The sequence below is a fragment of the Echinops telfairi genome, unplaced genomic scaffold, assembly GCF_000313985.2.
Source record: "Echinops telfairi isolate 266 unplaced genomic scaffold, ASM31398v2 ScPeMD7_5;HRSCAF=22, whole genome shotgun sequence".
NCBI classification, from domain to species: domain Eukaryota; kingdom Metazoa; phylum Chordata; class Mammalia; order Afrosoricida; family Tenrecidae; genus Echinops; species Echinops telfairi.
The window spans coordinates 24037294-24062772 of NW_022103901.1; the positions used below are offsets into that span (position 1 = coordinate 24037294).

Below are 25479 nucleotides of genomic sequence, written 5' to 3' on the forward strand. Positions count from 1 at the left end.
ATTGTGATAAGAGCTGTAAGAATCCCGAAAAAGTTATTTTAAAAAATTAAAATAAATAAATACATGTGAAGATAACCCTTTACTTGAAAAAAGAAAGAAAAATGTCAATGTCATGAAACATTTGTACAAACATGTTAAGTGGGAACCTAACTTGTGTTGTAAACTTTCACCAAGAACACAATAAACTTGAAACCAAAAATAGACAGCTGTATGGGGAACCCAATAAGACATGTGAGCCCATGACATGCCAGCTCTGCTATGAGTCGGACATCGTGTCATGATAAGCTGTATGTATTTTTCCTTCATACAGCCAAACACCAGGCCTACCGGTTTCTCTCCTCTGCTCCCTATGACCAGAACCATGGTAGGCCACTGGAGCCCTCTTTGGTGGTAGCAGGAGAGTCCACCAGCCTGTGCTTACTAGCCAGCATAATAGCAGAGGACAAGGCAGCAGCAATCCTACTACCCTAGAGTTTTCAGAACTAAAGGAGCCCTGAGGGTAAAGTGGTTAAGAACTCATCTGCTTACTAAAAGTTGGCAGTTTAAACCTACCAGCTATTCCACAGGAGAAAGATGCAGCAGGATGCTTTTGTAAAACGGTGTCAATGGAAACTCTGTGGATGAATTACCTAGACAATACGGTTAACATTCTTCCCTTTACCTTAGCTAAGTAGCTAAGGTAAATGAAGAATGATGAAGTCAAAGAGAACAGGTAGAAAAGGGCAGGTAGAAAATCAAAAAGGAAGAACATGCATAACTTATCTGAAACTGACAGAACTCAATAAAAAAGGCAAGCCTCAAGTTGAAAGATTCTATGGGCTAAATATAGAAGGATGCAGGGAACATCAAAAGAAGTTGGAAGGTATACACAGAGTCACGCATGGTACCACAAAGAACTAGTCAACATTCAACCATTTCAAGAGGTAGCATATGATCAAGAACCAATGGTACTGAAGGAAGAAGTCTAAGCTGCACTCTAACCATTAGCCAAAACCCAAACTCCAGGAATCAAGGTATACCAATTGAAATGTTTTAACAAGCTGGTGAAGCACGAACTTGTCTATGCCAGGAAATTTGGAAGACAGTTAGTTGGCCGATTGACTGGAAGAGCTGCATACTTGTATCCATTCCAAAGAAAGGTGACTCAGGAGGATGCTCAAATTATAGAAAAATATAGTTAATATCAGGTGCAAGTAAAATTTTGCTCAAAATCATCCAACAGTGGCTGCAGCACTACACTGGCAGGGAGCTGCCAGAGGTTCAGGCTAAGTTCAGAGGAGGATGTGGAACAATGGATATCATTGCTAATATCAGATCTTGGCTAAAAAGTCAACCAGAAAGTTGTTTACTTGTGTTTCATAGACTATGCCACAGCATTCAACTGTTTGTATCACAACCAACTATGAATAGCTTTCAAAAGAATAAGTATTCCAGAACAGGTCATTGTGCTCATGGGGAACCTGTACATGAATCAAGAGGCAGGTGTACCAAACAAACCAAAAACCTAACTCACTGCCGTCATGAAGATGCCAACTAAGAAGACAGTGTAGAACTGCCCTGTGAGTTTCTGAGAATGTACCTTTTTACAGGAGTAGCAAGTCCCATCTCCCCGAGGATCGGCTGGTGTTTTTGAACTGTTCAGCTTGCAGTTCGCAGCCCAGTTGTGGTAATTACATAATTTGGTGTCGACTTGAGACTTAAAAATACTGGGGTGGAGTTTAGCCTGTCAATCAGGTCACAGCTTGATAACCTCATTTGGAGGCGCTAAGGAGATAAATAGCTCACTGGAGGCAGGACGCAGGCTCACTCAGAATGTCAACAGACATTCCTGTTGACAAGCCACATGGAGCTATGCTAATAAAGAGTCAGAGCCCTGGAGCTGGAAGAGCCATGTGGAGACCCACGCCAGCACTGAGATGCTTCCACCACCACTGGGTCCACAAGACTTTCTGCCCACTGACCTGTGATCTGCCTGCACTCGGCATCATTGCATGGCTGCATGAGTCTAAAGAGGAATTTATGGACTAGTATCGGCATATGGGCTAATTTCGGACTTATGGGCTAGATCTGGACGGGGCTGGGATGTTTTCTTAATGTACAGTTCCTCTTTGTATAAAGTTCTCTATTACACACCTGTGAGTGTTAATGAATTTGTTTCTCCAGTCCACCCAGACTAACACACCAGCGTATACTCTATGCCACCAGAGCTTCTGGTTGTACAAATGGAGTGGTTTAAATCAGGAAAAATGTTTGTCTGCGTTGTATCCTCTCTCCATACTTACTCAATCTGTATGCTGAGCAAATAACCAGAGAAGCTGGACTATACGAAAAAGAGTGCAGTATCAGGATTAGAGGAAGGCTTACTAACATCCTGCAATATGCAGATGATACCATCTTGCTGAAAGTGAGGATGACTTAAGCGCTTGCTGATAAAAATCAAAGATTGCAAGCCTTTGGTTTGGATTATAATTCAGTGTAAAGAAGAGAAAAACCTTTACAACTGGACCAATAGGTAACATCATGATAAACAGAAAAAAGATTGAGGTCGTCATGGGTTGGATGGATCTTGCTTGGATCCACAATCCATGTTCATGGAAGTAGCAGTGAAGAGATCAAAAAGCGTGTTGCATTAAGTAAATATGCAGCACGAAACCTCTTCAACGTATTGAAAAGCAAGGCTGTTACTTTGGTGACTGAGGTGTGCCTGACCCAAACTAGAATATTTTCTGTTGCCTCCTATGCATGTGAAATTTGGACATGGAATAAGGAAGTCTGAAGAAACCATGCATTTTAATTATGATGCTGGTGAAGAATACTGCAATTACTATGAACTAAAAGAAATACCTCTGCCTTGGAAGTATAGCCCGAATGTGCCGTAGAGGCAAGGATGATGAGACTTCGTCTCTTATGCTTTGGACATGTTATCAAGAGAGATCAGTCCCTGGAGAAGGACATCATGCTGTGTAATGTGGAGCGGCAATGAGAAATGGGGAGGGTCCAAGTTGTGCTCCTTGGTTGCAATAGTAGAAAGAAAAGTTCTGTGATAGGTCTTTAGGTGTACTAATTAGAAGTCAATGGTCCCATTACTAGGCCACCGGAGATCCCCTTGCAGAGGGATCTCCGGGAGGAGACGAGCCAGTCAGGGTGCGATGTAGCAACGATGAAAAATGCAACTTTCCTCTAGTTCCTAAATGCTTCCTCCCCGCCCCCACTATCATGATCCGAATTCTACCTTGCAAGTCTGGCTAGACCAGAGGATGTACACTGGTACAATAGGAACTGGAAATCCAGGGAATCCAGGGTGGATGATCCCTATAAGACCAGTGGTGTGAGTGGTGAAACAGGGAGGGTAGAGGGAGAGTGGATAGGAAAGAGGGAACCGATTACAAGGAACTATATGTGAACTCCTCCCTGGGGGACGGACAACCGAAAAGTGGGTGAAGGGAGACGTCGGACAGAGCAAGATATGACAAAATAACAATTTATAAATTATCAAGGGCTCATGAGGGAGAGGGGAGCAGGGAGGGAGGGGAAAATGAGGACCTAATGCCGGAGACTTAAGTGGAGAGGAAATGTTTTGAGAATGATGAGGGCAATGAATGTACAAATGCGCTTTACATAATTGATGTGTGTATGGATTGTGAAAGCAGCAACAACAAACCAACAACAACAAAAAATAATCCATCTTCTCTGATGATTTGCTCAGCATACAGATTGAGCAAATATGGAGAGAGGATACAACCCTGATGCACACTGTTCCTGATTTTAAACCATGTAGTATGTCCTTGTTATGTTTGTACAATTGCCTCTTTATCCATGTACAAGTTCCTCATGAGCACAACGAGGTGTTCTGGAATTCCTGTTCTTTTCAAGGTTATCTAAGGTTCGTTATGATACATGCAACCAAATCCCGTGGCATAGTCAATAAACTACAGTTAAACATCAAAAAAAAAACAACTAATGGTTATGAGTTATTGGATGGTAGTGCCTACCACATACATCAGATTCCACCAACCTCTCTCTGACGGCAGAGGCTTTGACACTCTCCAGGGACTTCATTCGGGGCTTGGCAAGGCCTTAGAATATAGAGGAAGCCAGAGGCAGGGAGGTGAATTTGGCACCTTACAGCCTGTCCTTCAGTTTGTTCAGGTTTGTACTTCACTGTCTGTAAAAACAACTTTGTTGTTGTTGTTGAATTGGGATATGTTTTGCATGTAAAGTCTCAACAACAACAAAGTAAATTTTCAAATATTTTAAAGATCCTAATACTGTATATACCTTTTAACTTAGAAATTTTTTTACTAATAACTAAGTTTAAACAAAGATTGTTATAAATACATATTCATAACAATATAGGTTACAGTGACAAAATTATAGAAATAATGTTTCCAACAAGAGGGGAGAGTTAAATAAACTGGAACACATTGCACTAATACAGACAGTTCACTCACTGCCATTGAGTCAGTTCCAACTCAGTGCTGACCGTACAGGACAGACTGCCCCTGTGGGTTTCTGAGACTGTAACTCTTTACAGAAGTAAAAAGCCATGTCTTCCTCTTATGGCGTGACTGGTGGTTTTGAACTGTTGACCTTGCAGTTAGCAGCCCAACACACCACTGGGGCTTTAGGTCCCTATTTATTGATTTGGAAAGTAGATGTTCCCTACAGGCCAAACAAGAAAAGTAGATTACAAGAAGGTAAATGTATGATTCCATTGAAAAAGCAATTTGTGTTTACAAAAAAATCTATGAAGAGATATATACGCATAAGTTATCTTGAGGTGGTAAGAATATAGGTGACTTTTTTATTCTAAAATGTCTCTATTATGAAAGTAGATTAATAGAGGGACCTTTTGCCAGGGAGAGGTAGGGTAACAGGAGACCTTTGTATGAAACCAGTGGTCTTCGGCAGAACGGAGAGCCAGGCTAACTCCTCCCTTGTTCTTGCAGGCTGACCAAAGTGGTCCGTAGAAGCCTCATTGATCTGGGGCGAGCTATCAAAGGGCAGGTCCTGATGTCCTCGGAACTGGAAGATGTCTTCAATAGCATGCTTGTGGGTAAAGTGCCCGCCATGTGGGTAGCCAAGTCCTACCCGTCACTGAAGCCCCTGGGGGGTTACGTGACTGACCTGCTGGCCCGCCTGACCTTCTTCCAGGTATTTGGGATAACTCGGACTCATTCAGGCAGGGAGGACATTCTGAAATGACAGTTTATAGAGAGCTGGAGAGGGGAAAAGTAGGCATCCCTGCAGCATCCTGGATTGGATCAAGTGAAAACATTCTTCCCAGAGCTGGAACAGGAGGGGTGTTTTCACAGACCCATGGAGGAACTAGAATAGATGTCACGAAGTTGTGGCTGATTGTCCAAATTGGTTAGTAGATATGTTTGGCTTGGGTGTGGCTGCTTGGTAATTTAAACATTTTTTCAGCCAGGATATAAACACTGGGTTATGACTCATAAAAATGCAAGTGTTCGCCCTGCGAAAAGAAAGCAAGCCCTGAAACAAACGCTATGCATTCTTGCACAGTAACAATCTTCTAGAGGCGCAGCTGCTGCTCCGTTCAGACAGAGCACATATTCTCGGCTGCCTCAGGCCCCTCCCCTCTCCATTGTGTCCCTGACACCAGCCTTACTTGTGCCTTCTTTTAAAGTTGAAGTAGTTCTCTCTGTACCTTCAACTCTATCAAAAGTGGGGAAACATACGCGACACGGTCTCATTCAAGAAAAATCAAGAAGAGTGTATTTCTGTATGGAACTAAAATGTGACCTGCTCTTGGATGTTTTGCTGGTTCTGAATGTCTCTTTCCATGGCTTCTAGGATTGGATTGACAAGGGGCCCCCTGCAGTCTTTTGGATCTCAGGATTCTACTTCACACAGTCCTTTTTGACTGGAGTCTCCCAGAATTATGCCCGGAAATACACCATCCCCATTGACCACATCGGATTTGAATTTGAGGTAGGGGTCCTTTGGGTCCAGCTCAAGGGGCTAGCCTGAGGAAGCAGTGTTACTCATGTCTTAGTGAGTGCAAGCATTTCACTGTGCTGAGGCGCAAATGCTGCTGAAGTGGCACAAATGAAGTAAATCCTTGACTGACAGTAGCTGAGATGTATTCTCAGTAGAAATGCAGACCCTCCAAGGCGTTGTCTCTGTGTACATTAAAAAGAACCTTTCCAGAGACAAATGTTGCCATGATCATAACCCGAGAAAATTGAAAACCTCCTCCTAGGCTCTCTGTTCAACATGGAACTATTCATTTGGAAGACGCTTAATGCCCTCAGGTAGTCCTCTCCGTGGAGTAAAGCCACAGGGACAACCAGTAGTCAAGTATCTCCCTATCCATAGCTGAAGAGGAACAGGGAGAGGGATTCCTACAGGGCACCGTAGATTTTTCAATTCTATGGCAAATGCCAAGCTCAGAAGTTACCAACTGGCTGCTCGCTAGATCATGAATGAACTTGCTTGGCCTTTGAAACAATGGTAAGCCAAAATGTGTGCAATGAGAAAACGAAATAGTTGATACACACCGAGGGACAAGATAAAACCAGCTTTCTGATTCTGAAATGACTAGAAAACCCAAAAGATTCTAAAATCATACCTCTGAGAATAAGAAGAATCCATTAAGGTAACTGGAGCCTGGCTAACTGAAAAATGAATAGTCATTTTTCCTGTTGTAGACATTAAGATTTAGAAGTAGAAATGGGAGCATCATTCTGGTCTTCATAAAATATTAGAAATGGAATTTTTTAAATGGCACATAGGATTCCTAATTCACCACGGTCCCCACTACTCCCGGTTTTCCTATACCTACATCATTTTCTAGGAGCACTGGTGGCACAGAGATTAAAGTGCTCTGCTGGGAGCCACAAAAGGTGAGCAGTTTGAACCTAAAGCCCGTGTGAGAGATGACAGTGTACGGAGATTTAAAGCCTTGGACACTTTATGGGAAAGTTCTACTCTGTCCTCCAGGGTCAATAGCAGTCACACTTACCCATCTTGCCCTGAATACAACCGCTCACTTTATAAAGACAGGTCCAGAAGAGGGAGGGATTGTGCAAGGGCACTAAGCTAGTTATAACAAATGTGGTCTTCTACCTCCTACTTCATTCAGTGTTCACTCTTTTAAAAAAAATAATTTTATTGGGGGCTCGTACAACTCTTACCACAATCCATACTCCATCCATTATGTCGAGCACATTTGTGCATTTGTTGCCCTCATCATTCTCAGAACATTTTCTTTCTACTTGAGCCCTTGGTATCAGCTCATTTTCCCCGCCCTCCCCACTGCCCCCTCCCTCATGAACCCTTGATAATTTATAAATTATTGTTATTTTGTCATGTCTTACACCTCCCTTCACCTACTTTTCTGTTGTCCGTCCCCCAGGGAGGAGGTTATATGCAGATCCTTGTGATTGGGTCCCTCTTTCTCCCCAACTCTAGTGTTCACTCTTTTGTCTCACTCAAGGCGGCATACTGACAAATCAGGCCAGCCTATGTGTCACAGGCAAGGTTTTATCACAGAAGCTCCAGGGCCCTGGGAGATGCCTCCTAATAGACACACATATTGCAGCCCGGTTGCAATTTAGGTAGCAGCTTGCAATCTCTTAATGTGTCTCCATTTAGGGAAATTGGGTGTGGTGGAACTCATAGCTTTCCACTCTTCCAGGTGACCAGGCAAGAAACTACCATAGAGGATAATCCAGAAGATGGGGCCTACATAAAAGGGCTCTTTTTAGAAGGTGGACGTTGGGACAGGACAACAATGCAGATTGGGGAATCTCTCCCCAAAATCCTCTGGGACCCGCTGCCCATCATTTGGCTGAAACCTGGGGACAGTGCCTTGTTTCTGCATCAGAACATTTACGTGTGTCCAGTCTACAAAACCAGTGCCCGGAGGGGAATCCTGTCCACCACAGGCCACTCCACCAATTATGTTCTCTCCATTGAGCTCCCCACAGACAGGGCCCAGAAGCACTGGATAAATCGGGGGGTGGCCTCCTTATGCCAGCTGGATGACTGATGGCATCTCTCTCCATCAGAAAATAAAATGCACTTCCTTCTTGACTACATCTGAGCTTCCTTTCTCGATACTCGCATGAGACACGATGATGATGTTGATATTAATATAGCACTTGCTCTGAGTCAAGTATTTCAGAACACTGTTAAGCCTTCCTTTCATTTGATGACTGCAGGCACCATGCTACAGGAAACCATTCCCCAAGTCGGACAGCTATGAAACAATCACTCCCACTCATTCTCACCAAGTCAACCGAGTGTTACCAGAGTCTCGATTTTAGCACAGTGGGATTTAGCAGCCAGGACTTGCTATTTGACAAGATAGGGAAGATATGCTTTTTCCTATTCTTTTGCTATAATTGCTGTCGGAAGTCAATGCCTTCTTTTCTAGTTGATCCAGAGAGGCTAAAAGCAGGGCCTCTCAGAGCTTGAAAGAGGTTTCAAGCACGTTTTGTTTCCAAGGCTTTGGGTATGTTGACAATACGCTTCTCACAACTAAGAGCCTGTGAGGACACTTCAGGTTATGCATCAAGTGGGTTGGCCACAGGTCTGTGGTTGAAACACATCAGCCACTGCTCAGGGGAAAGACGAGTCTCTCTGCCCACCTGAAGATTTAAAATCCTCATTTAAATTGTCTCCGGTTTCCAAAGGGGAATTCTCCGTCTATAGGGTCGCTGTGAGTCAGAATGAACTCGATGGTGATGGGTTCAGTGGGCTCTAAAACAGTCTCACACAGCAGGTGTTGATTTTAGTTTTTAAGGCCTTTGACATTTTAAAAATACACTTTTTAAACCAGTCTTCGAGGAGAGGTGATTTTTTTTTTTTGCTTTTTTTTTTTTTTTTAGTGAGTGAGTGAGGCAGTGAGAGTGAGAATGAGGCAGTGAGTGAGACAGTAAGTGAGGCAGTGAGACAGTGAGAGAGTCGGAGAGGTGCTTTCATGATTGCAATTGTATGAATGTCAGAAGTCAGTCCACAGCTAGTCAGTGATAGAACTGGACCCAGTAATTGTTGTAAAACTACTGTATGCTCCTGACCCAAAGTCTTGCACTTGTCCTGGATGCTGGAAGCTGCCCAGAATTAAATATACATATTCCAGAAATACTCCATTTCTTTATGGGACAATGGTGTGCCAAATGCTGACTCCCAAAGGAAGGAAAAACCCCCTCACTGCTATGGCATCGTTCATTCTGACTCTACACGACAGGATAGGGCTGCCCTGGGGCTTTCAGAGACTAACTCTTTATGGGAGTAGAAAGCCTCATCTATCTCAGAATGGATGGTGGTTTTAGACCTTGAGTTAGTAGCCCAAGGCACAAGTACTAAGCCCACAGGGCTGACTAAAGACTCCAAATGCTAAGACAGGCAAATGATCTAAGTGACCAGACCTTAGAAATATGCGCACAACAGCAGTTCTCCAAGTTCTGCCCAGGCCTAGAGAGACCATGAGGAATTGGTCTCCTTCAGCTCACAGTAGCCAGATAGCCTTCTTCTAACTTTTGTCTGCGTGCGTGTGTGCATGTGTGTGTGTGTAAATCCAAAACAGAGTTTGGGACTGTTATATTCCAAATACTACTGTTAATCACATGGGATGTAAAGATGATTAGCAGTCCAAGTCCCTGAATCTTGGACTGGTAGGTAAGTCACATTGCAGGTTGTAAAAGAGCAGGCAGTGAGGGGTTTCCAAAAGAACAATTGGGATTTAATGTGTCATCTAACTCCAGCTTCAGCAACAAGCAAATGGAGGGAGGGACTGATTGTCTCATTCCTCAGGGGTCAAGGGACAGAATGTTTCTGTGTGATGGATTACATTTTGTAATTTAAAAAATGTCCTCCTCTCTGAAAAGAGAAATTGCCTCAAGTTTGAGGTCACTTTTTATTGGGCTAATGTAGTAATGGGCCCCCATGGAAAGAGCAGTGTGTTCTTCAGACACTGTGTTGAGTTAGAGGTTGGAGCCCTGGGGTAGGGATGGCCAGGGATCAGCTCAGTGACAAACTGCAGACTGTGCCTATAAATAGCTCGGCAGATGACATCAGAAAACTTTTGTCACCAAGCTAGTCCTTGCTCTTTAAAAATCTGGCTTTGGGATAAACAATTATGATTCAGTTCTTGTCGGCGCACGGTGAAAATTACGTTGAAGGAGAGAATTGTCGGGAAGGTAAGTTGTGCCTTTATCAGATTGAAGGTGTAGACTTTGTAATTTGGGAGAGAAAAAGAAGAAAAAAATCCTATCATAAACAAAGCATAGGTTTGGTAGTAAATTGTTAATTATGCTTTTGTGTAACAGTATTGTATGTCTTTGCAGACTAGGTTGGACATATGAAATTCACACGTAGGCGAGATTCCTGACGCATGGAAGCGTAGCTGCCAATCATGGATGAGTTTCATCCTGAAGGTTGGGTAGGGGAGGGTTACTGCTAAATTCAGCTGAGTAAGATGAAAATTGCATGCAAGCACAATCACTTTGAATTATTCAAAAGGGACCACAACAGACAAAGGCCTATCCTGTCTTACTGCCTAACAGCCAGTTTTTCTACCAACACCGGACACACTGCTGCCTTTTTGGCTGACCACCAGACGAAGTAGTTGGCTTGAGTTCACAGGCCCTATGTTACACGAGAAATATTTAAACATCAGACTCACCTCAGGGCAGGGAAATGCTTCCACGATGAGAGCCGTTGGAAGGAGAGGGACCCATGGAACAGCAGATTCAAGTTTCTGAATACCAGTTAGCCTAGTGCACGGGAATGTCCTGAGTGGAATGCCAACACAACTGCTGGCACAAACTTCTCCCTGTCCACCTAAGGCCCAGTGCTGCATTTGAGCTGATATGTGTATATGCTATGAGAGATGTACATCTTCATTCCCCGTGCTTCTGGGCAGGCTGCTGAGACTGCCCTACAAGGCTTATTTAACAGGATGGAATCTATAGGGCAAGGCAACAACTCCAAGTCTCGGCATGGGTAGGAGTATCAGCTGCTGCTGCTGAGGGGCAGAAGGTCATTTTGGAAAAGGATACAGACAATAAAACTGAAACGTATTTGTGTTTATTGTTTCTGTTCATCTTTAGAGGTCAAAGGCAACAGCACAGATAAAGGACTTGCCATAGAACCTCACTTCATGCCATACATTCAACAAAAAACATCCTTCCACACCAAACTCACTGCTGCTGAGAAGAGAACTGTCCCCGACGTTGCTGGGGCTACTGATCTTTACAGAAGCAAACTGCCTCTTGCTCCCGTCAAGTCACTGGTGGGTTTGAATTGGTAAACCCAAATGTTTACCACACTACACCACCTGGGCTCATTTAAAACCAAAAAACTCACTGCCATCAAGTCAGTTCTACCTCAGTCACCCTGAACAACAGAGTGGAACTGTCCCTGTGAGTTCCCAGGAGTGCTGTAAATATTTATGGGAGTAGAAAGCCTCCTCTTTCTCCCACAGAGTAGATGATGGATTCAAACTGCTGGCTTTGCAGTTAGCAGCCAAACTTGTAACCCAATACACCACCAGAGTTGTTTTATAGAGGCTCCTTTAGAGAACCCCCATCCTTTGAGTTTGGGTCTTTAACTTTCCGCTTTAGGTTTAAATGTAATTTGAAAACAAGCCTGGCCTTGTACTTTTCAATCAAAACCCCTGATGAAAGAATGTGAGTTTTAGGTGCTTTCCAGATCAACATCCAAAGTAATCACAGACTATAACATTAGATAAAAAATAAGCATTTGACTAAAACATGCACTTTTGTTTTGGGGTGGGTCTCATAGAAAAATTCTATGAAAAACCAGGATCAATCCAATCAAGTACCTTTTCAGAGTTTTCTGAAGTTGGGGGCAAACGCATAGGAACATACACAGTCGACTTTAAAGCAAATCTGTAACTTGGGGGGGGGGGGCGGCGGATACAAAATGCTTTGAGAGTGATACGAATTCCACAGTAACCGTAAATACTTTCTGGAAATTGGCTAATTTCTCTGAATCGGCTGACAGGTGTGGCTAAGAGAATTTCCATGAAAACTTTTATTACCCTTCACCCTTCCAGAGGCCTTAGTCTTATTTCAAAACAGAACTTCAGTCAGAGTGCTAAGGTCCAGGGCTCCTTTGGTTGGTATCATCCACTCAGGGAGCAAGATCCTGGCAAAGGCTTGGGGCACGTAGGCACATCATGGGGCAAGTTCTAATGGGGTTCCAATATTATAGAGAGTTTTAGAAGATATTTGAAATTTTTGCCCCTAATCAAGGAAAAGGGTTTTGTCATCTGTTTTATGGTCAAGACCTAGCTGGCTCATTATTCTCAGAAATAAACATTTTCCTGGGTTAGGAAATTTCATCATGAGACTTGAGATAGACTGGTTTGGAAAGCTTCCTCAGTTTCTCTTGGCTTTGAAGTCCTCGACCTCGCAGTGGAGTAAGGCCCATTGGAGGTAGATGAATCTGAATAATAATAAGAAAAATAATATTAATAATTATGACCATAATCACAGTAGCAGCTTACATTCACTGTAGATTTACTAAATTCCAGGCTCCTTGCTAAGTACTAAACCTATATAGACTCATTAGTCCTTATACCTTATTGCTTGTAATAATCTCAGAGAATCACTATTCTGATTTTTGTACATGAGAAAATGGAGGCTCAGAGTTCAAACACATGCCCGAGGATATATATTAAGTCAGAAGTTGTCAACCTTCCTGATGCCGCGACCCTTGAATACAGTTCCTCATGTGGTGGGGACCCCCAACCATAAAATTATTTTCGTTGCTACTTCATAATTGTAATTTTGCTACTGTTATGAATTGTCATGTAAATATCTGATAGGCAGGATGTATTTTCATTGTTACAAATTGAACATAATGATAGCACAGTGATCAGTCACCAAAACATGTAATTCTATATTGTGAAATATTTATTTCTAATGACAAATAAATGAAATTTTGTCTTGAAACATGGTGTAGCATGGATAACAGTCTTCACGCCAGGTCCTCCTATGTGAGCATATGTGCTTGTGGGCGGACCCGCCTGGAGACAGACAGAGGAGTGGTTCCTGAGACCGTCGGAAATATGTTTTCTGATGGTCTTAGGCGACCCCTGTGAAAGGGTCGCTCGACCCCCAAAGAGGTGCGACCCACAGGTTGGGAACCACTGTATTAAGTGGTGGAGCCAAGAGGTGAATTTAGATCTCTCTGATTCCAGCACTTATTCTTTTCTTTGCTTGCAGGAGTTAAAAATTACCACAGATAACAATGGGATTCCAAAGATAGGGGATGTTATGTGTTGAATTGTATCCCTTAAAAAGACAATTGAAAGAAGAACCCCCTGTGAATGTGACTTTCTTTGGAAATAGGGTCTTTAAAGATGCTAGCAGTTATGAGTTCCTAAGAGACTAGGGAGGTTCTAAGCCAATCTGAGTGTTGTTCTTTTTTTTTTTTTAATTTTTTTTCTGAGTGTTGTTCTTATGAATGAGGAGATATGCAGGGAAAATGTCCATGGGGTTACTTGTGCTGGAAGCTAAGGCACACCTAGGGCAAAGGAAGCTGAGAGACACAAGAAAGGAACTTCCCCAGAGCCTTCAGCAAGCAAGCCCTGTCTCCTTGATTCCCAGAACTGTGGGAGAATACACTTCTGTTGTTTACAGCCTCCCACTTTGGAGGACTTCGTTACAGCGGCCATAGTAAACTTACAGCACTTGTTCACTCCCTGCCATTGAGTTGATTCTGGCTCATAATAAACCTGGAGGGCAGAGTAGAACTGCCCCTGTGGGTTTCGGAGCCTGTAAATCATTAAGGCCGTAGAAAGCTGGTAGAAAGCAGCCAACTCGTAACCCACTAGGGTCCCTAGGAGATGAATACTGTTACTGTGGTTGGGTGTCCTCAGTTAGTGCCAACTCGTAGTGTTCCTATATCCTAAAAGGGAGGGATGGTATATGCCACAGAACAAAACACTCTCCAGTCCTGTGCCATCCACATAATGGTTATTTTAGCTCATTATCCCAGCTACTGTGTCAATCTATTCCCTATATTAGAAAACTAATATTTCTCTGCCACTGAGTTGATGCTGACTCACAGTAACACTACAAGACAGAGTAGAAGTGCCTCTGGGTTTCTGAGACCGTGAATCTTTACAGGATCAGAAAGCTTTATCTTTCTCCCAGAGAGCAGCTTGTGGGTGTAAAACTGCTGACTTTGTCATTAGCACCTCAATGCATATAGTCCATGTGTGTGTGTGTGAAAACATGTTCAGTACAGAGTAGAAAAGCGAAAGCAACATTAATGCCATTAATTAACATTAATAGAGAACCCAAGGAGCTCAGGTGGTACTGTCAGGTAAGCACTGGACTTGCTAACCTCAAAGTCAGTGGTTCACACCCCTTAGCTCCTGCTTGTAAGAAAGATGAGGCTGCTTTAGGTAGGACCTTATACAGGGTTTCTGAGGCTGCCTCGGGTAAGTGGGTTAAGGGATGGCAGGTACATTGAGGGAACTGAAATTAATGACTTGCATAATTTGTTGAATGGAAAACCCAGGATCTGCTCTGTAAACCTTCACCTAAATCACAATGGAAAAAAAAAAGTCTGCCAATTTTCACTTTCACCTTTATGTGTTTACTATTTATTACAAGCCTATCTTTTATAATAAGGAAAATTAGAACACCCCCACCCCCATCCCCAAAAAAACAAAGGTTAAAAGAGGAAGCTGTTTGTTCTGTTATGTGGGAAAGTTGTCCAAGTAGCAAAAGCCAGGCATCCACTGGCACCTTTGTTTGCTGCAATGCAAACAACTTTTTACAACGTGCCTTCTATAGTAACTTTAGGTTTCTCAGCGAGCACGAGCCATCTCTATACACATGTTGGAAATAACCAGGTTAACAAAGATTCCTACCCGCCACATTCTAAGTGGAGTCACACTTACTGGCCTTGGATAAGGAATCTGGTAATGCAATCCAATTTCAATCCTGGCTGTGCACTCATCTATACACTGTTTAATCAAGTCTGGGTCTGTAAGCTGAAACAGGAGAAAACAGGTGAGAGTGACAGTACTTTTCTAATGCTAAATAAAATGTTGTATATGGAGGGTTAAAATATTTTGAAATTGCATGGCCTTTTCCTTCCATTTTCCATGGACTTTTGTGAAGCCGCCTGCTAAGTTTCCCTCTTATCTCATCCTTTCCTTACCCTTCACACAGACAACAATCGGCAGCAGTTTCTTCTGCCCTGCCAAGGATACTCTGCGTGTCTAAACATATATACACGGATAGACTTGGCTGTTTTTCCTTACACTGATGATAGCCTACTATGTTCAGAACCTTGCTTGTTCATGAACAAAATAACTTGGAGATCTTTATGTAGTCGTACATATAAATCTGTGTTCTTTTTAATAGCAACACAAAACTCCAATGTAAGGATGCACTATAATGTATTCAAGAAATTCCCAACAGATGGACATGTAGGCCATTCACAATCTTTTGCCATTACAAACAATTTGGTTATAGATCCCTATAAAAATGTTTTTGTGCTCATTTGCTAGTGTCTAAAAGATAAATTACTAAAGAGATCTGCTGGTTCAAAGCATGTATATTTATGCATTTTTATTTCTGACTGATAGTCCCAAATCACCATCTAGAGGTTGTATTAATACTCTCACCAACAATGGATCATGTTTTTGCTTACTAACACAGTGTAAGAGTGCTTCTTCTAGACGAGCCAGTCAGGGTGCAATGTAGCAACGATGAAGCATGCAACTTTCCTCTAGTTCCTAAATGCTTCCTCCTCCCCTCCCCCCGACCATCATGATCCAAATTCTACCTTACAAATCTGGCTAGACCAGAGGATGTACACTGGTACAGATGGGAACTGGAAACACAGGGAATCCAGGACAGGTGATCCCTTCAGGACCAGTGGTATGAGTGACGATACTGGGAGGTGGAGGGAAGGTGGGTTGGAAAGGGGGAACTGATTACAAGGATCTATATATAGCCTCCTCCGAGGCACAGACAACAGAAAAGTGGGTGAAGGGAGATGTCGGATAGTGCAAACTATGACAAAATAATTTGTAAATTATCAAGGGTTCATGAGGGAGGGGAAAAAATGAGCTGATGCCAGGAGCTTGGGTGGAGAGCGGATGTTTTAAGAATGATGAGGGCAATGAATGTACAAACGTGCTCTACACAATTGATGTATGTATGGATTGTGATAAGAGTTGTATGAGCCCCTAATAAAACGATTAAAAAAAAGGAGTGCTTCTTCATGCTGATTCAATTTTAAAGTAACCCCATTATTTTAGTACATGCGGTCTGGAGCCCCCTGAATAAGACATCAAGAATGCTCTGCCTCTCATTGTGAACTACAGACTGCATGGTTCCTTGTTAAGGCAAAGAAGGGGCTTTTGAAATTCCAAACTAGTCAAACCACAGAGGTCCAGCTTCAAGTAAAGGGATGAAAAGTTCCTGGTGAAAAACTGAAAGCCAGGTAGGCAAAGGGAGAGAAGCCAGGGAGAGAAATGAGTCAACAAGTGGCTCTTCATAGGGTGGCAAGTGAGCCTTGAAACAGAGCTAGGATTGCATCAGCCCAGATGACACCAGTAATAAAGTCTGGGTCTCCGTGTCTTGGAAATTCCGGAGAAAGAGTTCCAGGAACAGCCATGCACACAACAAGAGTTGAGTCCCTTGGGGCAAAGGCTCGGCTTTCTGACCTCTGGCTTCTCAGAAGCTGTTTAGCTCTTGTCCACCTTGGGAATACAGTTGCGTGTTCACAATGGCCCACTGGGATTCAGAGGAATTCATGACCGATCTCTGTGTTATTAAGCTCTAACAGTGAGTGAGGTGATGAGAATATACCATGTCTGGATGGGGGCCTGGGAAGAAAGGAAAAGCCCCTGATAAAGAGATGGTTCAGGAGACTGTTCTGGTTGGGGGTGGGGCAGGACAGGGTCTCCAGCTTGCCATCTGAACAAACTTTGGCTAAGAGCTCTCTGAATTCCATCATTCATGGATTGCTTACAAGTGTCTTCCATATCTACATATGGCCTACACTAACATTAATATTTTTCTTTATGTAATTCTCTTAAACAATAGTATTTATGAAATTGTGGTCTGGTGTTCTATTTTCTTGCTAATATGCAATAAAACAAGGCTATATCTTTTTTTTAAAACAAGGCTATATCTTAATGTGAAATTAACACCTTATACCATCCCACTCCAAATAATTTCACATACTATCAGTGATATTACTGTTCAGTAAGTCAAATCAATTCTTGAGATGTCCTTTTTAAAAAAATCATTTTATTGGGGGCTCTTCCAGTTCTTATAACATTTCTACATCAATTGTATCAAGCATATTTGCACATAACGTTGCCATCATCATTTCCAAAACATTTTCTACTTGAGCCTTGGTAGAAGCTCGTTTTCCTCCCTGGCCCTTGTGAATCCTTGATCAATTATATATTGTTATTATTATTTCATATATTACACTGTCCATTGTCTCCCTTCACCCACATTTCTGTTATTCATCCCCTTTTGGGGGGGGGCTATATATTCAACCTTGTGATGGGTTCCCCTTTTATTCCCCCTTTCCCTTCCCCGACCATTCCCCTACCCTCATGGTATCACTACTTCCACTACTGTTCCTTAGGGGTTTATCTGTCCTGAATTCCATGTGTCAAGAGCTCTTATCTGTACAATGTGTGTTCTCCAGTCTAGCCAGATTTGTAAGGTAGAACTGGGTCATGGTGGTAGGGGGAGGAAGCATTCAGGAACTAGAGGAATGATGTATGATTAGTCCGTGCTCTACTGCACCTTGGTTGAATCATCCCTTCCTTATAACCCTTCTGTGGGGGGGATATCCAATTGTCTACAGATGGGCATTGGGTCTCCCCTCCAACCTCCCTCATTCACATCGATATAGTTGTTTGTTTTGGATCTTTTGATACATGATACCTGATCACATCGACAACTCAAGATCACACAGGCTGGTATGCTTCTTCCACATGGGCTTATTTGCTTCCCTGCTGGATGGCTGCTTGTTTAACTTCAGTCTTTATGACCCCAGATGCTATATCTTTTGCTAGCTGGGCACCATCTGCTCTCTTCACCACATTTGCTTATGCACCAATTTTGTCTTCAGTGATCATGTCGGGAAGGCGAATATCAAAGAGTGTCAGGTTATCAGAACCAAGTGTTCTTGCATTAAGGGAGGCCTTGAGTAGAGAACCAAAGTCCCTAAGCTATCTTAATACTTAACATATAAATATATGTACATTTGCCTCTATCCCTTTCATTATAAATTTATATATACATATATACACACACACACACACACACACACACACATACATGCCTATGGCTATAGCTCTATAAGTAGCATTTGCCTCCTATTTCTTTCCTCCCTTTCCTTTCACTTTTCTCCTGTCCCACTATAATGTTCACCCTCCATTCAGCTCTCAGTAATTCTTCTTGGATATACTGCACTTGATTAAAACCCACCAGGCATTATACAACCTCCTCGCCATCAATTTTAGATCTCTTGTTGTTCCCTTATTACTTGAGAGGTTCTTGAATTTCAGGTGGAATGAGATCATATTTTGGCTCTTATGGGCTTGTTTTAAATTTCTTCAACTTGCATAGGAGTAATTGTAATTGTAATTTTCAGAAGAGGATGTGGAACAAGGGATATCATTGCTGATGACAGATGGATCTTGGCTCAAAGTAGAGAATACCAGAAAAATGTTTACTTGTGTTTTAATTATTATGCAAAGGCATCTGACTGAGCCATAGTTGGTTGATCATAACCAACTACTGATGACTTTGAGAATAGGAATTTAAGAACATTTCATTGTGCTCACGTAGAACCTGTGGATCAAAAAAGCGTTGTTTGAACAGAATAAGGGAATACTGGGTGGTTTAAAATCAAGGAAAGTGTGTCAAGGTTGTATCCTTTCAGTATACCATACTTATTCTATGTGTATTCTGAGTAAATAATCAGAGAAGGAGGACTATCTATATGAAGAAGAATTTGGCATCAGGGTTGTAGGAAAGCTTATTGATAACCTGTGGTATGCAGATAAAACAACTGCTGAAAGTGAGGAGAAATTAAAGCACTTGCTTTTGAAGCTCAAGGATTGCGGCTTTCCACATGGATTGTAACTCAATGTAAAGAAAACAAAAATCTTCACAGGTGCACAAGTAGGTAACATCATTATAAACAGAAAAGACTGAAATTGTCATGGACTTTTTCTTGCCTAAACCATATTCAATGCTTATGGAAGCAACAGTCAAGAAATCAAACTACAGACTGCATTGGGAAAAGCTGCACAAAGACCTCTTTAAAGTGTTAAATAGCAAAGATGTCACTGAGGCCTAAGGAGCACGAGCTCATTTTCAGTCGTTTCATATGCATGCGGAAGCTGGGCATTCAGCAAGGAAGACCGAAGAATCCATGCATTTCTATTGTGGTGTTGCCTGAAAGCACCATGGGCTGCCAAAAGAACAATCTATCTTGGAAGTACAGCCAGAATGCTCCTTAGAAGCGAGGATGGGGAGACTTCCTCTCATGTACTTTGGACATATCAGGACTGACCAGTCCCTGACAGACTTCATGCTTGGCAAAGTAGAGGGGCAGTGAAAAAGAGGAAGACCCTTGAGAAGATGGATTGATGGCTGCAACAATGGGCTCAAACGTAGCAGTGACTGTGAGGGTGGCACGGGGCTGGGTAGTTTTTGTTTCATTGTCTATGGGGTTGCTATGAGTTGGGACACACTTGATGGCACCTAACAACAGCAACAACAACAACATCAGCGGCATACACCCCCCCACCCCCACTAGCGCACAGAAATTTGGGCCAATACAAGCAGGAGCAACTGTGTGATAACTGCAATAACTGAAAGCCTAAAGAGTCTCAATAATTCTCGGGTGAGTGAGCTTACAAAGGTTTCTTAGACACTTACTATGATATTCCCAATATCAGGCTGGACCTGGGGCCTTCGTCCCTGCCTTCAATTGTTGAGGCTATTACCTGGCGCATGAAGCTATAGAAAAGGTAGGGTGGGATCAGTGGCTGGTACAGACTGTTGAGATGTATTATCTCTCATAGAAGTGGGGTTGGAAGGAGGCAGCAACATTGAGATAGAGCAGGTCATTCTAAGCAAAGTATTTATAATGCGCATTAATTTATTGTCAACTTCTGGGAAGGTCCCACAGGACAAATGAGAGAAGTACAAGGCATTATCAATGTGTTCAAGTAGTTCATAACCAAGTTAAGAGATTCCAAACAACTCCAAACTTACTGCCATAAAGTCAACTCTTACTCATAGTGACAATGTAGGACAGAGTAGAACTGCCCCTGTGGGTTTCTGAGACTGTCTATAAATCCCATCTTCCCCCTGGAAAACAGCTGGTGGTTTCAAACTATTGACTTTGCACTTAGAAGCCCAAGGCACAACCCACTATTCCAATAGGGTTCCTTAGTTAAGAGACCAGGCCAACATAAATGAAACAGATTAAGAAAAAAAAAAAAGACAATATGACCAACTACTTCGAAGTGGGTAAGAGGTAAATGTCTGACTGCTAACTGCAAGGTCAGCAGTTCAAAACCACCAACTGCTCTGTAGGGGAAAAAAACCAAGGCTGTCTGCTCCCTAAAGATTTGCAGCCTTAGAAGCTACATAGGGTCTTGATGAGTCAGAATTGACTCAGTGGCAATGTTTGGGGTCTCTCTTGGGGGGTTGTGGGTCAGCAAGGAACCCTAGTGATAAGAGTGGGGTTAAGCATGTGTCCTGCTAATAAACAGGTTGGCAGTTGTAACGCACCACCAACTTCATGAGAGAAAGATGAAGTGATGTGCTTCCATTAAAATTCACAGCCTTGGAAACCCTGTGGGGCAGTTCTACTCTGTCCTGTCGGGCCACTCTTCGTCAGAATCCACTGGACCTGGAGTGAGGTTTTGGTTTAGGTCAGTGGCTTCCAAACTTGGTGACGACCTGCTCCTTTCAATAAAACATTTGCACCCACTTATGCATTTACACTCATTTAGAAATGTGTTATCTATATATACTAATAAATACATACAAAATCTATTTTAAAGGATGAAATAACAATGAAAAGAAATAACAGTGTAATATTTTCTTTCCATTCCTCAAGGGATTGTTGAAGGATCTCATGGGCATACATACACACTGGTTGGGTATGAACCGGTTATGTTAAGAAGAGAGAATGTGTGGAGAAGCTGGAAGGGGTGCCAGGGACAGAAAGAAGTTTCAGGAGCAGACAGGCTTTAACAAGCAGGGAGGTTTCAGGGATACAGAGAAGAAAAAGAAGGGAAGGGAGACGAGAAGTATCTTTTGTACTTCTTGTTCTGAATGTGATTTTGCATTTATTTCCATCTACATTTGAAGCAGGGAGCCCCGATAGTGCAGCAGTTCCACATTTGACTACTGTGGGAGGTAGGCTTTGGGTTAACATGGCTGGACCAGGATTCTCAGTGGTTTGGCGGTAAGATACTGTAGTCCCCCTGTGATGAGATTTCCTTGAGGCTATAGTTGATTTGGGGGAACAGTGGTGTGAGAGTTAGGTTTAATGTGGCAACCTGGTCAATAAGAACATGTTTGTCTTGGTCTGTGGTAGTTACAAAATTTCACATCAATTTGTTAAATCAGTCTTAGGGGTGGAATCTAGCCTGTCAATCATGTCCTAGACAATCATGCCTCTGTGTGGCATGGCCTTCTCCTGAGGATTCTGGGAACTCCTGTCTTCCTCCCTGGATGTGGGATACACACTCTCTCTCTGCTTCATCTGCCTGCTGACGAAGCACATGGAGCCACACTGATGGTATCACAGCCCTGGAGCTGGAGGAACCACATGGAAACCCACACCAGTGCTGAGATGCTTCCACTGCCACTGGATCCACAATACTTTCCACCCATTGGCCTGTGATCATTGCATGTGGTGCGTGCATCTGAGGAGGAATTTATAGGCTGGTATTGGACTTATGGACTTGATCTGGCCTGGCTGGGATGTTTTCTCAATACACAATTACTCTTTATATAAAGCTCTTTCTTATACACATGATTGTCTATGAATTTGTTTCTCTAGTCCACCTGGGACTAACACAAGTGAAGCTGTGGAAAAACTTGCTTTTTGCTGGGTCTAGATCCTGCATCTGGCTCATCATCTCTCCTCTGGCACTTTGGATTTGAGCCAGGAGACTGATGAATTCCTTACTAACCCTGGGAGTTGTCAGAAGCTTGCCATTTTGGCAACCTTGCTATCTACTAACCTTGGATTCAATTTCCTAGAGGCAGAAGCCTGCTGTCTGACTTGCCAATCTTGGGTTCACAGCCCTTGCAGCTCCATGAGTCAGGAAAAGCCTCCACTCTGACAACTGACCCACAGACTATGAACTTGCCAACCTCTACAACAATGTGAACCATTTCCTTGATTAAAAAAAACTCACATTAAATACTTATAAAAATTCGCCTGGTTTTGCTTCTCTAGAGAACACAGCCTAAAACAGCTACTAACAAAAAAGGCTAGAAGTTCCAACCCACTCAGTGGCTATGTGGGAGAAAAGACCTGGTATTCTGCTCTTGTAAAGACTGTTGCTGTTGTTGTTGTTGTTAGGTGCCATCCAGCTGCCTCCCATTCAGTGACGCTATGTACAACAGAATAAAACACCGCCTGGTCCGGCGATAATTATTACAATGCTGTTAAGTGTGAGCCGATTATCAACCACTGTGTGAGCCGTCTTGTTGAGGGTCTTTCTCTTCTTTGCTGACCCGCTACTTTACCAAGCAGGTGGTCTTGGTCTCTCCTGAGAACATGTTCAAAATACATCAGAAGTCGTCCAGCTATGCTCACTTCTAAGGCACATTCTGGCTGTACTTCCTCCCACATAGACTTGTTTGTGCTTCTGGCAGTCCATGGTACTTTCAATAGTCTTCCCCAGCACCGAAATACAAATGCATCCCCATCGAGACTACAGGCCTAGGAGACCCTATGGGGCAGTTCTATTTTGCCCTATAGAGTCCCCGTGAGTTGGGATTGACTCGAAAGCACACATCAGTCACCTCTGAAACACTTTTGAGGGACCCTGTCTTGGTTTTTAAAGAGCCGCGGTGGCACTGTTGGGCAAGCACTGGACTGCTAACCACACAGTCCACAGTTTAAACCCACCAGCCATTCTAAGGGAGAAAGTTGGCACTATCCTCTCCTATAAAAACTTCCATTCTCAGAAACCCTATACAGGGTCGCTGTGAGTCAGAACTGTGGGTCTTGCTTATTTTTATATTGCCAATGTCTAGTTCAGTGTTTGGCATATGGGCACTCAAACACATGCTGAATTGAACGAATGAGAGTAATGACGCATAGGTGGTTACGAAACTATGACAGAAATAGGCAAGCTGGGAAGGGGGGTGTCTATTTGCAGGAAAATGTTTGTGGTGAGATGTCAGGTAGCTGGTGAGAAACTGAGGCTGGAGATTCAGGTAAGAGAGGTGAAACCAGAAGGTGGCTGCTTCTTCTGCAGGCCTCAATGAAGAAGGCTGACCTTCCCAGGACTGTCCAGCTGGCTGGATGGTGGGAGGTACATTTGTGCCGAAAAAGACACACACAGTAGTCAGAGAGGAAGACAAGTCAAGAGAGCAGACTGTCAGGAAGTTTCCTGAGAGAAACAGTGACGGCACTGAACCCATTTGATCAATGAGAAGGAGGATGAAGAAAGGTCAGGAGTCGAGAGCCTCGTGCCATATTTGGTGCCAGTCTTTCTAACGTGCTAATAGCTAGTGCTTGGTGGTTTCTTGGGATGGGTCCAATTAGTCTCTTAGAAATGGCTTCTCACCCCCTGATCTCTGGGTGTGGTGTTCAGTTAAACGAACTAATGGTGGCACTATTTTACCCAATTCTCTGGCCCCAAAGGGCAGACGCTCGGCAAGCCAACCAGGCTAGAGTTCAAAGCTACATTCTGAAGCGAACTCTGTGTCTCGATCTTATTCTCTTCTCACTGAATGGGAATATAAATGGAGGCTTTTTAATAGTTTATGAATTTTAAAAACAAACCAAAACTGAATTGTGCACCTCCTTGGGAGTGGCCAGCAAAAGGCCCCCTGGGTGAGGAATAGCTCGCCGGGCCTCTGAACACTGGTCTGGTGGTCAATGGGCTCATGGAGTCTTCATAGGGCACTGAGCCACTTACCAGCTGGCCTGAGCTCTGGAGCCCATGAAGGGAGAAACACCGACGGGCTCTCTTTTGCAATGGCTGTGCAAGCTAGCTAAACTGGGCCTCTGGCCCTCCGTGGGCCACTCTCACTGGGGTGGTTCAGTCTTCTCATTTTTGAGGACAGCAAAGAAATGAACAAACCCCACAAGAAACTGCTCCCCTTCTTACAAGGTTGGACTGGGGCCTACTTACATTTTTGTTTTTCTGGAACAGGGTTCTGGCTTCGTGTATTATGTACTGTTTTTCTTTAATGGTGTCTTCCATCTGCCCTGATGCTGCCTGCCATTTCCTCGTGAGCCTGAAAATCCTGCGGTAGAGGCCCAGGACTTCTTGCCGTGTTGCCGTTGTCATCTTCAGACCTACCAGAATACAAGAGGGACATTTGCAGAAAATTTCCATTGACGGTAGGCAGCTAGGCAGATGTACATTAAAAAGCAAATCAAGCTCTTTAATTAGTCTAGAAAGAATTGCTCTTTCTTAACAGATCTGTTTGGTAGTGTTGCCAGAGCGGAGTAGGAGAAACACCAGCTATCTCTCAACTAGCTACGTTTTCCTCCTGAGGCCAAAGATTGCTTCACCTGCTGTTTGCCATGACAGCCAATTTTACAGACATGGCAAAATGAAAATTCACACCACTGTTCTTTGAGCTTTTATTGGAATACCTTAGAATTGGTGGTTTCATGCATATGCTAAGATACCTCATCACTAACCTGAGATCTTAGAAGGTACCTTCTGGATAACTGAATTTCTGTTAAGTGAGAATTGGAATTTCAGGCACACTCAAGGCAGGCAGCACACGTGAGCCCACTTGGCGAGGTGAGGACAGTGGTCAGTTGGAGAACACCGGCTCCCTTGAAAGGGAGCAGTTGCTCTTCAGCTCGTCTGTGGTTGCCCTGTGCCAACGCCGAGGGATAGCAGATTTCCTGATCGTTTGAGAACAAGGGGCAAGGAAGGATTTTTTAAAACGAGTAATCTCCTGCTGTTGCATGAGGCTGAGTTGATTCCAATCCACAGTCACAACATCTGACGGAGTAGAACTTCCCCAGAGGATTTTGCAGCCTGTAATCTTTACGGGAATAGATTTACCATGTCTTTTCTCCTGAAAAACCAGGGATGGGTTCAAACCACTGGCCTCTTGGTTAGTAGCCCAGCCCTTAAACAAAGTGGCACCAGGGCTCCTTTTAAGAAACAGGGCAAGATATGACAAAATAACAATTTATAAACTATCAAGGGCTCATGAGGGAGGGGGAGCAGGGAGGGAGGGGAAAAATGAG

At 43.2% G+C, this 25479-nt stretch overlaps 2 protein-coding genes across 2 annotated transcripts in view; one reads left to right on the top strand and one right to left on the bottom strand.

Annotated features, from left to right (window-relative positions):
* Positions 1-8064, top strand: part of DNAH3 (dynein axonemal heavy chain 3) — a 210881-nt gene extending 202817 nt beyond the window's left edge. The window contains exons 59-61 of the mRNA XM_030884374.2: positions 4950-5154; positions 5818-5955; positions 7664-8064. Coding sequence (XP_030740234.2) covers positions 4950-5154; positions 5818-5955; positions 7664-8017 — 697 coding nt within the window. The 3' untranslated portion in view covers positions 8018-8064. The remainder of the gene's footprint in view (positions 1-4949; positions 5155-5817; positions 5956-7663) is intronic.
* A 3385-nt stretch (positions 8065-11449) lies between these two features.
* The window catches only part of LYRM1 (LYR motif containing 1), a 26691-nt gene continuing 12661 nt past the window's right edge, over positions 11450-25479 (bottom strand). The window contains exons 2-4 of the mRNA XM_004705735.2: positions 24398-24564; positions 14912-15004; positions 11450-12441 (exon numbers count right to left, since the gene is read on the bottom strand). Coding sequence (XP_004705792.1) covers positions 12325-12441; positions 14912-15004; positions 24398-24556 — 369 coding nt within the window. The 5' untranslated portion in view covers positions 24557-24564 and the 3' untranslated portion in view covers positions 11450-12324. The remainder of the gene's footprint in view (positions 12442-14911; positions 15005-24397; positions 24565-25479) is intronic.